The sequence below is a fragment of the Xiphophorus maculatus genome, chromosome 16 (genome assembly GCF_002775205.1).
Source record: "Xiphophorus maculatus strain JP 163 A chromosome 16, X_maculatus-5.0-male, whole genome shotgun sequence".
Taxonomy (NCBI): domain Eukaryota; kingdom Metazoa; phylum Chordata; class Actinopteri; order Cyprinodontiformes; family Poeciliidae; genus Xiphophorus; species Xiphophorus maculatus.
Genome location: NC_036458.1, coordinates 526,579 through 541,795, shown reverse-complemented (window position 1 = coordinate 541,795; position 15,217 = coordinate 526,579). Strand labels below are relative to the sequence as shown.

Sequence of the window (15,217 nt, the reverse complement as noted above, 5' to 3'; positions counted from 1 at the left end):
AAGAAATGCGATATAAAATGTGGATTTGATACAAAAGGAAACAAAGTCCTAGTAAAGCATTCCCTAATTTTTGAGTTTTTTAGTTTATTGTCTGTGATATTGGGTCCATTAATCAGAAGTCCAGGTAGATCAGGGGTTCTGTAATCTCGGTTCTCATTAAAACATTTAGCTGTGCATAAAATATTTGGGGGAATAGCTCTAATAATGTTTTGAAATTCACTTTTATTAATTTGCAGGTTATATTTAACACTGAATCCCTCCATTATTTAATAAATGCATCACAGACCGAACACCTTGTTTTAGCCCATTATGTGCAAAGATGGATTTATTATTAATTTTTATGTAACAACAGTTCCTTAGGGAGTATTGTGTGGGCTATAGTTATGTTTATAGATTAATCTCCAATATAATAAAACTTGCTGGTGAAAGAAGGAAAGTTTAACAGGCAGTTTTTTAAGGTCAAAGTCACATCTAAGAAGAAAATTAACTCCACCCAGATTTGAAAATATTTTACTTGGAATATGGAACCATAATTCATTTTGATTTGTTAGAAATGACCGAAGCCAGTTTATTTTTAAAGTTCATGCTGTCAAATTCAATATCTTGCAGTTCTTCATCTTCAAACTGTTTGGTTAAATTATCTTTTCTGATGTAGTGAGTTTTCTGTTCCCATATAAAGTCAAAATTCATCCTGTGGATAGATTTGATTGCTGAATTATTGTTTATTCCTAATGTATATGCAGGGTAGATAAGTCTGGAAATACTTTCCATTTAGATTAAAGACTTATTACAGGAAACCAAACATTTCCTGCAGAGTCGCGCCCTCAGGTTACATTCAGACTTTAAGCCACGCCCACACTATTATTAAAAGGATTTTATTTTAATTTTTAAGTCTTGCCTTCCTTTTCGTGTGATTAGTGGATCGGTCGCTTTTACAGGTTCTGGTTTATTTTTTACAGTGTTATTCTACCTGAGGAATCTCTACCTGACCTGGTGACGCAGCAGCTGCTGCAGACCGTAAACCACGTGACCCTTCCATTCCTCAGCTGCCACGCCCACTCCGTCCCTTCCCAGAACCGAACAAGTTCTGGTCTCAGTCCCGGTTCGCCGTGAAGGTTCGTCCAGGTCCTCCGATCCAAAGCCGTAAGAGCGGAGCCTGCGCTGCTGTCTGCGCCCTGAGTCCGGTAAGAGCCGCCGCGGCACTTCCGCATGTCACTTTACACTTCCGCACTTCTCTGGAAAATATTCTGCTCGGTGAACTCTAGCCGAACCCGTCCGGTACCGGAACACTGGGCTTGCTCTGAACCCGCTGCGTCCACCACATTAAAGCAGTTTTATTTCCAGCTTTATTTGAGACTTTACGTAACTCCGTTAAAACTATTAAAACGCGGCTCTGCTTCATCTGTAGGATCAAAGTCTTAATTTAATATTTTAAGGACAATTTGCTGTTTATCTGTGAGGAAAACGAGGCTTGGCAGATTTCTCTTCTCCACTTTAAGAAGCAGCTGGTACTGATAAGACTCCGTAGGATATATGGAAGTCCAAAGGTGCCAAAAGTTCGTTACCATACAAACCACAGCATAACTATCATGCATTATTCCAGAAAGTGAGTATTCTGGCCTCTTTCTTCTTTAAATAAAAAAAAACATATAAATAAACATTTAAAGAATAATAAACAGTTTAATTATACAGTAACAGCTTTAATTCACACAGTAAAATGATCAGGTTAACTCAATCAATCACACAAGCCTTTTCATTCAGACACATGCTTGGTCCATGATGACACTATCACTTTATTATTTATGAAAACTGAATTTTACTTTTGTTCTATTAGCTACAGAAAACATTTTAATATTCTGCTTTTATCTGTAAAAAATAAATAAAAAGAAATGTGGTTTCAATTGTCCATATAACTAGTTAACAAGTTCATGCTTGTTTTTTTAAATATTTCAGCTTTAATGTATTCACATAGAGGAAGACAGAATCAGGTTTATTTGGTGGCCTGAATCTCATTTAGCAATACCTAGCTGTTAGCGTTAGTCACCAGGAGAAACAGCCCGCTAGCCGTTAGCATTAGTCACCAGGAGAAACAGCCCGCTAGCCGTTAGCATTAGTCACCAGGAGAAACAGCCCGCTAGCCGTTAGCATTAGTCACCAGGAGAAACAGCCCGCTGGCCGTTAGCGTTAGTCACCAAGAGAAATAGACCGATAGCTGTTAGCGTTAGCCACCAGCCGAGAAACAGACCGATAGCCATTAGCTTTAGCCACCAGGAAAAATAGACCGATAGCCGCTAGCGTTAGCGTTAGTCACCAGGAGAAACAGCCCGCTAGCCGTTAGCGTTAGTCACCAGGAGAAACAAGCCGCTAGCCGTTAGCATTAGTCACCAGGAGAAACAAGCCGCTAGCCGTTAGCATTAGTCACCAGGAGAAACAGGCCGCTAGCCGTTAGCATTAGTCACCAGGAGAAACAGCCCGCTGGCCGTTAGCGTTAGTCACCAAGAGAAATAGACCGATAGCTGTTAGCGTTAGCCACCAGCCGAGAAACAGACCGATAGCCATTAGCTTTAGCCACCAGGAAAAATAGACCGATAGCCGTTAGCGTTAGTCACCAGGAGAAACAGCCCGATAGCCGTTACCGTTAGCCACCAGGAGAAATAGCCCGATAGCCGTTAGCGTTAGCCACCAGGAGAAACAGGCCGCTAGCCGTTAGCATTAGTCACCAGGAGAAACAGCCCGCTAGCCGTTAGCATTAGTCACCAGGAGAAACAGACCGATGGCCGTTAGCATTAGTCACCAGGAGAAACAACCCGCTAGAGTTAGCATTAGTCACCAGGAGAAACAGCCCGCTAGCCATTAGTGTTAGTCACCAGGAGAAATAGACCGATAGCTGTTAGCGTTAGCCACCAGCAGAGAAACAGCCCGCTAGCCGTTAATGTTAGTCACCAGGAGAAACAGCCCGCTGGCCGTTAGCGTTAGTCACCAAGAGAAATAGACCGATAGCTCTTAGCGTTAGCCACCAGCAGAGAAACAGACCGATAGCCATTAGCTTTAGCCACCAGGAGAAATAGACCGATAGCCGCTAGCGTTAGCGTTAGTCACCAGGAGAAACAGCCCGATAGCCGTTACCGTTAGCCACCAGGAGAAACAGCCCGATAGCCGTTACCGTTAGCCACCAGGAGAAACAGCCCGATAGCCGTTAGCGTTAGTCACCAGGAGAAACAGCCCGCTGGCCGTTAGCGTTAGTCACCAAGAGAAATAGACCGATAGCCGTTAGCGTTAGCCACCAGCCGAGAAACAGACCGATAGCCATTAGCGTTAGCCACCAGGAGAAGCAGGCCTGAATTGATTAGCAAGTGTTGCTGCTGATGAGGCTTTGTGGAACCGACCAATGAGCTGTGGGGGCGTGGCTCTGGGAATACCTCTGATTCCAGGTGTGTTTGCTCTTCCTGATGAGATCCTCCTCCTCCCATTGTCTCGTCATCAGCCCTGGAGTTGACCTTTGACCTCCTCAGGCTGGCCAAAATGCTGGCATGATTCTATTACGTTGAAACCTCCACAGGTTCTGATGAGTCCAATTCCTGGTGCGAAGAACCAGATGGTTGTTGGTTCCAGCAACCAGCTGAGGTGAACAGACCCGGCAGGACCTGGTTCTGCCTGAACTTTGGACCTGAGTTTTCCCCCAACCTACCAGGAATTGGACTCAACAAAACCGCAGCAAAGACACCATTAATCTGACCTCCATGTTTGATCTGAGCTACAGAATCTGAGCGGTTCCTGAACCCTTCACAGTAGAACCTCTGCAGAACCGCAGCAGGGTGACAAAGCAGATCTCTGACGGTTTTTATTAAACGTCCTGACAGGTTTACAGGAAAGGATTCTAATTTCCCAGCTGATCTTGAACGCAGCATCTGGCTTATTGGTTCAGAGGCTGAAATAAAAAAGTTTATGACAGGAAAACATTTTCTCTGTTTTTATTATTACTGATGTTATGAAGCTGCAGATGTTTGATGGAAATAATCTTTATCCCTTCAGAACCAGGAACTGATCTGGTTCTGAAGGTTGACCCAAACCAAAGCACCAATCAGGAGAGACGTTTCATATTTCAGTGGAAATTATTCAAGTTGAATCGTTCAACATTTTAACCTCAGAAATCAGTGAAGATCGGAGATGATCTTTAACTGAGGAAAATTAACATGTTGACATGCTGAGGTTCTGTTGGTTCTGGAGGTTCTGTTGGTTCTGGAGATTCTCTCGTGATTCTGATGATGATCAATTAGAGAGAAATTTACTTTAAAAATGAGTTTTACAGACAAATTCAGTCAAACCTAAAAATATATTTGAAATATAAACTGGCCCTCTAAAACAGATTTAAGATATGAAATGAATAAATGTAACTTTTATAATTCAAGAACAGACCAGACTGAAACGGGTTAAAAAAATTAAAATATTTCATATTTCAGCCCAAACTAATTTAAAAGGAACAAAGAGAAAATAAAATTAAAGTTATTTTCAAACATAAAGTGTCAGGTCTAAATACCTATTAAACAAACACAGGAAAGACAAGAGAGTTAGATTCTTTGTTTCTCGCGAGGAGAGCAGACAGAGATGTGCTTTCAGTTACAAATCTCCAACCTGCTCTGAAACACATCTGTCTGTTCCTCTCTTTTATTGCTCTTAGGAAGCATTTTAGTTGCAGTGCTAAAAGACAATCACTAAACTAAACACATGTTATCTACAATCTAAATTCTTCTTGCTCCAGGCACGGCGTCGAATAGGACACGTTGTATAGCTTCAAAGCAGCACAGAGCAGAGTTTATTGCAGGACTGTAAAACTCTGCTGGGAGCAACTAACACCTCTGTCTTGTAGGAAGTCCTGCAGGGCAACAGCTGCTGAGAGTAGCTGTCACCTCTATTTCCCAGGGAAGTCTCAAGAAAGAATCAAAGTTATTTAACACACAGAAACATTATCTAAATGTAACTACAAGGCTACATGATACAACAAATATTTGATAATTACTAATAATACAATTTACCCAACATAAAGATTTGAGCAATTTAATTATTGAACTAAACTACAGATTTTATTTACCTGAACCGAACTGTTGAACCGAACTGTTGAACCGAACTGTTGAACCGAACTGTTCTTCTGACCTTCGGACAGTAAAGGGATCCATCAGATCAAATGGTCTTTATCTGTTAAACTAATTTATGTGGATTTTTTATTAAATCAGATTTTGTTTCACTTTGGATCTGAATAAACCGGAGTCGTTTGTCCTCTACAGAACTTGACCGTCTTCATGTCCAGAAAAGCAGGAAATCCCGGACCAGAGATGGAGATGCAGGTGAACTCGTCCATCATCCGGATCCCGCCGCATCACTACATCCACGTCCTGGATCAGAACACCAACATCGCCCGCGTGGAGATCGGACCGCTCACCTACATCCGCCAGGACAACGAGAGGCGAGTCCAGCTCAGGGTTCCCCTAAACGCATCGCCGGAAACCCGACGCCAAGCCGGGACGCGTTCAGACCTGAAACGTTTCTCCAGAATCCGTCTGGTTGTTTGACTTCCTATTGGGATTGAAATTGGATCTGGTCTTTCAGGGTTCTGTTCCCGCCGGTCCGGATGATCATGGTCCCGCCTCGCCACTACTGCGTGGTGTCCAATCCCGTTGCCCGTGACGACGACAATGAGGTCCTCTTTGACCAATCGGGTCAGGCCAAGCTGCGCCATGCCGACCTGGAGATCCGGCTGACCCGGGACCCGTTCCCACTCTACCCTGGAGAGGAGATCCAGCAGGTGGGGAACATCGCGCAGCTGGACTTGTCTGGTTCTGGTTCTGATCCTGGCCCGGTTCGGTCCTGGTCTGGTTCTGGATGTCTGACGCTCCGTGTTTTCCTCCAGGATGTGACGCCGCTGCAGATCGTCTACCCGGACACGGCGCTCCGTCTCCAAGCGCTGCTGGACTTTGAGGACGAGGGACGAGTGAAGCGGGTGGCTGGAGATGAGTGGCTGTTCGAAGGTCCAGGTTGGTGCGGTCAGGTCAGGGGTCATCCGGTCTTAGGTCCCGATAGAGGCGGTTCCTTCACCCTGAATACTTTGACAGGCCTGGGAACTGTTAGAAACTTCAGGCGTTTGAGGGGAACCTGAAGAGTTTCTGTGTTTTTCCGGTTCCTGTCGCGCTCTCAGGGACCTACATCCCCCGGAAGGAGGTGGTGGTTCTGGAGACCATCAAGGCCACGGTGATCCGGGAGAACCAGGCCATCCGGCTCAGGGCGCGAAAGGAAGGCAAAGACCGCGGCGGCGTCCAGAGAGTCACAGGTAACGGTCCAAACCGTCCAACTGGACGGAAGCGGCCGGCCTTAAGGAGACGCTTCTAAAGGACAACCTGTCCTGCTGTTGTCCAGGTGAGGAGTGGCTGGTCAGCAAGGTGGGGGCGTACCTGCCGGGCGCTCACGAAGAGGTCATCGACATCGTCAACGCCTTCATCCTGACTGACAAGGTGACTCCGCCTCCACTGTGTCCTCTCCCTCTAATCCTTGACCTGCGGAGCTCAGCGCCACCAGGTGGCGCCGTACCTGTGGGCCTCAGAGTTCTGGTTGTTCCTCAGATCGTCACCAGAACCACAGGATGTGAGTCAGTCACATCCTGCCCTAAAACTCCAGCAGCCACTGACCTTTGAACCTCCTCATGTTCAGACTGTTTTCTACTGCGGCGTTAGATTCTCAGTCTGGGTTTGAATTCGGAGGCAGATTTTCTTATTTTATATCTGGATCTTCTGATTCACCGTCTGCCGTCCAGTTTTATCTGCAGTTTTTAAACAGCAAGGATAGGTCAAAGGTCGCTGCCTTAGCATTTCCAACCAGCGGACCGGCGCTCTGCAGAACCCATGTAGCCTCAGTGTTTCAGCTTCCTGCATTTTCTTTCAGATTTTGTAGAAGTTTTAACAGAAATTAAAAAATGCCCTGAAACGTCTTTAAATCTATAAACTTTAAATCCTCTAAGCCGTTCTACTGACGTTGTGCTCGTCTAAGACTCAGCGGTTCGTTTCCTCCAGGCAGAGTGAGAATCAGAGCCCTGCGAAACCAGAGCTGTGGTTCCTAGATGCAGCAGCTGGTGAGGAGCGAAACGCCTCCACTGTCGAGAAGGACAAAGGAAAGCCGAGCAGAAGCAAATAATGAAGCCGTCCGTCCAGCCTGTCTTCACCTGAATGTCCAGTAACCAGCAGACTGGGAGAACTGGGAAGACTGGGGTTAAACCCAGCTGTTATTATCATCAGATCTGAAATAAAGCAATAAAATCCAGTTACACCAAAAAGTCCCTCAATTTTTAAATTTAAGTTTCTGGAAGAGCAAAATCGGTTTCCTTTTAAAGATCCCATGTTCACAGCTGGTGGGCGGGGTTAGAGAGGGAGGGGGCGGAGCCTGTTTAAACTCTGCAGCAGCTGTGATGTTCTACAGACTAAAGTATTTATGAAACACTTTGAGTTTCCCCAGACTGAGATCTGCGTCTTGTTTCCAGAAAGCGCTGCATGTTCGCGCCCTGCGGCCCTTCAAGGACGCCGGCGGGCGTGAGCGGCGTACGGGCGAGGAGTGGCTGGTCACCATGGCCGACAGGGAGGCGCACGTCCCGTCTGTGGCCGAGGAGGTGGTGGGGGTGGTGAACGTCACCACCCTGAGCAGCAGGCAGTACTGCGTGATCCTGGACCCGGTCGGCGCCGATGGGAAGCCTCAGCTGGGCCAGAAGAAGGTGGTGAAGGTGAGCACAGCATCAGTCTGAAATGAGCTTCTCAAATATTATTAATGTTTAAAATGTTTCTCTGAAAGATTTAAGAAAGGTACAAATGAATCTGTGAATCTCCCAGCGGTTTGATTTAATCAAAGTCTTGAGTGAAGATCCGGGGCCTGATGGACCTGCTGTTCCTGTTCCGTCCTGCAGGGGGAGCGCTCATTTTTCCTGCAGCCTGGAGAGGAGCTGGAAAACAGCATCCAGAGCGTGTACGTGCTGTCGGAGGAGGAAGGCCTGGTTCTGCGGGCTGTGGAGGCCTTTCATGACACGGAGGTGAGGAGCAACGCGTTTCTGTCCTGGATGCAGATTGTTATTCTGGATTAGGGATGAAGCTGACATATTCTTAATTTCTGCCACCCAGAAGAGCTTTTCTCTATTTGTTGGATTTAGCTGCATTTTCACCTTCAAACTTTCAGTGAAATAAAGTTTGAAATCTGCCTTCAGGTTTTAGGATGTCAACATGGTTGAATTGGATTGTTTCCAATAAACGCCATGTAGGCATAGCGCTTTAGCATTAGCTTCCACCAAATACCTTGTTAAGCGCTTTAGCATTAGCTTCCACCAAATACTGTACAAGTTTAGTAAGTTAGCGTTAGCTTCCATTAAATACTGTGTTGAGGTAGCGAGTTAGCATAATCTTTCATTGAATAATGTGTTTTTATATAGCTTTAGCATTAGCACAGCTAGCTTTTCAGCTAGCGGTGCCCTCTGGTTCTCAGTTGCTCTTGAGGGTTCCCCCTCTCTCTGGTTCCTTCAGAGCTCCAGCTGCTCTGTTTTTGTCGTCTAATGAAATGTTCCGTTGGGTCAGTTCTGTTTTTACACCAGAACTTTGTTGCTGACCTGCTTCTGAAAACAGATTTAAATGTGAAGCTGCTGAAGCAGAAGAACGGATCCAACAAACGGCAGGAAGCCGGTTCTGACCTGAGAGCGGATCAGGCCTCTGAATTGTCTGAGTGGAGGATCTTGGGGCCCGGCGAAACCGGGTCGAACAGCAGACCTGGTTTCTGCTGAAAGGTTGCAGCCACGCCTCAGATTATTGTACTGACTGCAGCTTCCAGGAAACGCTGGGCGTGGTTCATGGCAGGAATCCTCACCAAACGGGCCTCAGTTGAAGGAAAAGCTTCATCCTCTGCCTGGATTAGATCCAACTGATCACTGAGAGACAGATCTGGTTCTGTAACAGCAGGTCACTGAACCAGAACCAGAACCTGTTTAGTGAAGCCGACTTTGTGTTAAAATGACTCGGCTTAAACAAATAGGATTTGTTTAAGTAAATCCACCTACAGGTTCATATATATTCATACGCCCCTTTCTGGCTGTTTTTCCATCCAGTTTCTGCACCAGGCCCACAGCATGACACCACCACCACTATTCTTGTTCAGGAGTTTTGTTGCTTTTTATCTCCATAAACTGAAAGTCATTAGATCAGAACAAAATGTCTCCATAACGCTCCTCTTCCTCTTCCTCTTCTTGTCTCAACCATTTTATTTCCAGTCCTGGTTTCATATGCAGAACCCTAACCCTCGCTCGCCCCGTCCCCCTCGCTCGCCCCGTCCCCCTCGCTCGCCCCATCCCTCTCTCCGATGCATCGCCGCATTAACCCTTCTCTCCATCCTCCCCCGCTCCCCTTCTCTCTGTCAGAATGAGGAAGCAGCGGAGGACGAGGAAGAGGAGGAGCTGATGCAGGAGAGCGCCAAGCGCTCGCGGCGCAGCGGCATCCTACGTCGCCCCGGAGACCGCTGGATGCTGCGCGGCCCCCTGGAGTACGTCCCCCTCGCCAGCGTGGAGGTCCTCCTGACGCAGCGCGCCATCCCATTGGACGAGAACGAGGGCATCTACGTCCGGGACATCAAGACTGGAAAGGTGAGCAGGAAGGGGCGGGGCCTAAGACATGCTGCAGGTCAAATGATGATTAAGCTCAAATATTCAGTTCTAGTCGCAGCGTTCAAAGTTCAGGCCAGTTTCCAAGCAACTTTCTGTGAAAGGTTTTCAGGAATATAATAATCCAGATTACTGGAGATTACCTGAGGATCTGAATGTCCAGCATCCTCAGTCCGTCCTGTTCTCACTCTGATGCTTATTTCAGTTTTCTTCCAAAATCTACATAGAGAACAAAATCATTTTTATTCTTTAACAAACTTAAATGACTGGATTTCTGTGGACTGGATCTACACACAGTCAGGCTGAGGCAGAAAGCAGCTGAGAAATGCTGCCACCTGCAGGCGGGAGTTGGCATCACTTGAACCCAAAGGCTTTTTAACAATCGGAAAAAGGAACAAATGTTTTCTAAAGGAAATAAATAAAGAAGTTTAAAAAATGTTAATCAGGGCTTTTGTAGATGATTCTTTTAGTAATCATTCGAGGAATCGTTCCTGCCCTGATGTCGATGTTTAGGAACAAAATGTTCCTCTGGGAACAAAAAGAACAAACTTTAAAATATTGTTATTTTTCTTCACACGACTAATAAAGCTGAGAAAATAAAATCAGGTCAAAGGTTTTCCCCCCTGACCTTTCAGGGCTTCCGTACCGGACCGATGAGTATCGGTTCCTTATCGCCAGCCTCTCCGCCTCCGGCTGGGTTACCTTTGACCTTTGACCTTGTCAGCTGTGATTATTTTTGTGCTTCCTACATTGTCGACTGGAACTACACATTGAAACCCTCTGCACTTTCCTTGTTGCCATGGTGATAACCCTCAGGTGCGCGCGGTGATCGGACACACCTACATGCTGAACCAGGACGAGGAGCTGTGGGAGAAGGAACTGCCTGCCAACGTGGAGGCGCTGCTGGCGACCCGCCGCGACCCGCTGGCCGACCGCTCCAGTCGCCACGGCGGCGAGGACGGCCGGCCGAGGGACAAGACGCGCGTGGTGACTTTTAGGGTCCCCCACAACGCCGCCGTGCAGGTCTACGACTACCGGGAGAAGAAGGCCAGGTGAGGCGCCGTCCTCGGGGCGTTTGGCGGCGGCGGGCAAGGAATCGGCTGACGGCGGCGGCGTTTCTCTGCAGGGTGGTGTTCGGACCCGAGATGGTGATGCTGGGGCCGGACGAGCAGTTCACCGTCCTGTCGCTGTCCGGGGACAAACCCAAACGGGCCAACGTCATCAAGGCCATCTGCCTGCTGCTGGGGCCCGACTTCTGCACCGACATCATCACCATAGAAACAGCCGACCACGCCCGCCTGCAGCTGCAGCTGTCCTACAACTGGTAACCAGGCACCGATCAGAGAACATTTGTCCCGATTCTGGTTCTGAAGTCGATCTCTGTCCTTCAGGCACTTTGCCGTGAAGATCCCAGCAGAACCGGCCGTTGCCGCGGCGCTGTTCTCCGTCCCGGACTTCGTGGGCGACGCCTGTAAAGCCATCGCCTCTAAAATCCGAGGTGCCGTCGCCTCAGTCCAGTTTGACGACTTCCACAAGGTCAGAACCCGCTTCCACCTAGAATCCTGTTTAACTGGGTCAGAACCAGAGATTAATCGACTGACAATTTCTGAAAAGGTTCTGGTTCTGCTGGCGTTTTATTCCTGTTAAAAGGGAGTTTTCCTTCCCACTGTCGCCCCATGCTTGATCAGGGGGAGGGGCTTCTCCCAGTCAGGCCCAATCCAATCAGTCCAGGCGGGTCCAGGTCCGATTCTGTAGTTTTTAGGTGAGGAAATGGAATGAAATTATTTTGAAGTCTCTTCAAAATAAGAGCATGAACATAAATGTCTACTTGAAGTTTACAACCAAATGTTTATTCAACTGGTAGTTTACAAAAGAGATGAGAAAATTAGAATTCATCTGGGGAAGCTAGGCTATAAACCACCTAGCAATCATTGCTAAGCAATGCTAGCATCCACTGCTAGCGGATTAGCTATCATTAGCTCCACTGCTAGCGGATTAGCTATCATTAGCGCCACTGCTAGCGGATTAGCAATCATTAGCTCCACTGCTAGCGGATTAGCTATTATTAGCGCCACTGCTAGCGGATTAGCTATCATTAGCTTTGTCTGTCCAGAACTCGAACCGGATCATCTGCTCGGCCGTGTTCGGCTTCGATGAGAAGCTGGCGGTTCGCCCCAGCCTGCGCTTCGCCCAGAACAACCTGGTGATCAGCAGCGTGGACATCCAGTCCGTGGAGCCAGTGGACCAGAGGACCAGAGACGCCCTGCAGAAGAGCGTCCAGCTGGCCATCGAGATCACCACCAACTCCCAGGAGGCGGCGGCCCGGTCCGACACTCGCCACGTCATCAGAACCCGCCGCGACGGGTCGGCCTCGCTCATCGGGTTCCGTTTGTCTCTGCAGACACGAGGCGGAGCGCCTGGAGCAGGAGGCCCGGGGCAAGCTGGAGAGGCAGAAGATCACCGACCAGGCCGAGGCCGAGCGGGCCCGCAAGGAGCTGCTGGAGCTGGAGGCGCTGAGGTGGGTCAGCCGGGTTCCAACCGGCAGAACCAATCTAGATGGCTGAGGTTCTCCTCTGACCCGCTCCCTGCTGTGTTTCAGCGCCTCGGTGGAGAGCACCGGAGCGGCCAAAGCCGAGGCCCAGTCCCAGGCCGAGGCGGCGCGGATCCGAGGCGAGGCCGCCGTCAACGAGGCCAAACTGAAAGCTGAAGCCCAGCGCATCGAGGCGGTACGCTGACACTTCTGGGGTTCTGGTCGCTGCCGCGCTTCCTGTTTCTCATGCCAAGACCAGAGTACACTTCCTGTTTCTCACCATGACACTTCCTGTCATACCATTTCCTGTTTCAGTTCAACCCACTTTCTGTTTCTGATCTTTGGATAATCGGCTCCAAAGGTTGAAAATGGCTTCCTGCACGCTCAGGTCATTAGAAGAGGCTCCAACATGAAATGTCTTCCTGTTTGTCCGTCTTGCTGCTTCTCAGGAGGCGGAGCTCCAGCGGCTGGCTAAGGCGCGGGAACAGGAGCTGAGCTATAAGAAGGAGTTGGACCGCCTGGAGGTGGAGAAGCAGGAGCGTTTGTCTCAGCTGGACAGTCAGCGCTTCAGGCAGATGATGGAGAGTCTGGGCAGCGACACGCTGAAGGAGATCGCCCGGGCCGGGCCGGAACTGCAGGTACAGTTCTGAAGCTGCGGGCGGGTCCGGAAGCGATCCGGTCGTGGTCCGGTTCTGACCCGAGGCGCCGTGTTCCTCTGCAGGTGAAGATGCTGCAGTCTCTGGGTCTGAAGTCCACTCTGATCACGGACGGCTCGTCGCCCATCAACTTGTTCACCACCGCTAATGGCCTGCTGGGGGCGCTGCCCGGACCGGGCCCGGCCCAGTGAGCGCAGGTACCGTCCGCTCGGACAGTTGGTAAGTCCTGGAGATGTTCTGGACCAGACCGGTTCCAGGTTGGATCAGTGGTTCCTGCTCTGAGCATCAGAACCAGCAGGACCAGAACCGGTTCTGATGAATGAAGCGGTAACCTCTTCCTGGTTCTGTTTTCCAGGTGAGGTGATCGGACCGACCGCCTTCTTCTTCCTGAAGAAACCCAACAGAACCGTTAGTGGGCCTCCCGCTCCTGTTCTGGTTCTGCTGCATCAGAACCAGAACCAGCCGGGTTCTGATGATGTTCTGCCTTACAGCCAGCTGTCATTGCTCCGAAAGGAATAAAAAACTGACATGTTTCAACTGGACTGGTTCTGTTTGTATTACTGGGTTCTGATGTAGAACCAGGCAGTTTCACTGGCTCAGCTAGCTCAGAGCTAGCTAAATATTTAGCTAGCTCTGAGCTAGCTAAATATTTAGCTAGCTCATTAAACATTTAGTTTGAAACTGACATTTATTAACAGTGAAAATGCAACTTTGAATAATAAGAGGATAAATAAAGTTGATCATTGCTGTTAGTTTTTGGCAGTAATGGCACCCCGTACCTTTCTGGTGCTAATATCAGTTTCTTTAAACTCCCACATGGTTTTTCTTCAGCAGTGGGGTCTTTGGGTGAATCTGCTGCTCGGACTCGGTCGGAACCGATCGGACCTCCAGGCTGAGGTGGGTTTGTGATTGGTTGACGCTCTAAGCAGCCAGTAATGAGAAGTCTCCTGATTGGCTGTTCATGTTAAACCAGCAGGAGTTTTTCTGCTTTCTCATTCCCGGTACCGATCCACTTCCTTCCCCAGAACTTTGTTCTGATCCAATCTGCTTCGGTTTCCTTGTGGATGATCTGGTTGTGAACCTGACCAGAACCTTTCAGGTTCGGTCCGGTCCAAATCCTGTCCCTTCCTCCTTCCTGTCCTTCAGATGCCGTTCATGTTGGAGGTTAAAGGTCGCAGTGTGTCCCACATTCTCCATTTTTATGGACTTTGGCGAAGTGTATTACCCACAATTCATTGCTGCATATGGCGTTTTGAGTTAAAAGGCGGATTTATAGCAATGTTCTGTTTTTTGGTCTTTATAGAAAATTCAAAGAAAATATCTTGACCGTAGGAACATTAGTAATAAAAAGTTTGATTTGATAAACTGAGCAGAAAAAGAAGAAATAAAAATAATAATCACAAACTGAGGAAAGAAAAACAAAATGTCACAAATACAAGACAAATCTGTGGAACATCAATTTATTGTTAACACGTTGAGACGTTTTGGTTTTGGAAATAGTTTTCTTGGTATTGGTGTTTAACATGGTAACCATATCAACAGCTGTGTGTCTTTGTCACGAGGCCCAGATTCAAAGTAGAAAGGGGAATCAGACAAGGTTGCAGAATCTCACCTGTCTTATTTATTTTAGTCACAGAACTACTTGGCCCGGTCCAAAGCTCAGCCCTATGAAGTGTGGACTCAGTCAAAGTCACATCAGGGGTCAGGGGTCAGGGTTGGGACAGAACGGTCGTAACTTCACATCCAAAATGGCGGGCCGGTCCCTGTTTAGCATCCTGCTGCTAAAAACTACAACTAAACAGAACCTTTTAAAGGTTCAGTTCAGGTATTTCTGTTGGAGATATTTATTCTGTTGTGACTTGTTGAATACAGAAAATTCAATATATCCTCATGTTCAGTGAAACCAAAATTATTTCCATACTTTACTTTTGAAAACTGATTTATTCTGTATTTTTGCGACAGACAGCTCGCTCTGTGAACTTTGCCATATTTCCAAAATGACAAAAAAACACATTAAAACGTTTTAATAATCAATTTATCAATCTATTTGACTAATAGAGACATGATTTTTACCCATAAAACCATCTGTTTTATGCAGCTAACAGTTAGTTTGGTATAAAGTGGAGCTAAGAAAGATCAAGTTCAGGACAAACATACAGCATATAAATCTCTTATTTATTTTAGTCACAGAACTACTTGCAATAACAATTAAAAACTCTAATATTGAAGGTCTGGAAATAAATAACCAGAAAATAATCATTAGCCAATTGGCAGATGATACAACCCTCTTCCTAAAACACAAAGAACAAATTCCTCCTGCTCTAAATAAAGTTGTTCTCTCAGCCTCAGGGCTGCAGCTAA

At 47.5% G+C, this 15,217-nt stretch overlaps 1 protein-coding gene across 1 annotated transcript; it reads left to right on the top strand.

Annotated features, from left to right (window-relative positions):
- The first annotated feature begins 1,042 nt into the window (after positions 1-1,042).
- mvp (major vault protein) lies at positions 1,043-13,398 on the top strand. The gene is made up of 18 exons (XM_005816639.3): positions 1,043-1,184; positions 5,283-5,461; positions 5,605-5,800; positions 5,906-6,029; positions 6,191-6,322; positions 6,409-6,503; positions 7,523-7,759; positions 7,940-8,062; positions 9,431-9,652; positions 10,487-10,722; positions 10,797-10,994; positions 11,062-11,206; positions 11,784-11,995; positions 12,072-12,188; positions 12,270-12,396; positions 12,650-12,838; positions 12,922-13,075; positions 13,212-13,398. The coding sequence occupies exons 2-17, from the start codon at positions 5,298-5,300 to the stop codon at positions 13,045-13,047; spliced, it is 2,643 nt and encodes an 880-aa protein (XP_005816696.2). The 5' UTR covers positions 1,043-1,184; positions 5,283-5,297; the 3' UTR covers positions 13,048-13,075; positions 13,212-13,398.
- The last annotated feature ends 1,819 nt before the right edge of the window (positions 13,399-15,217 follow it).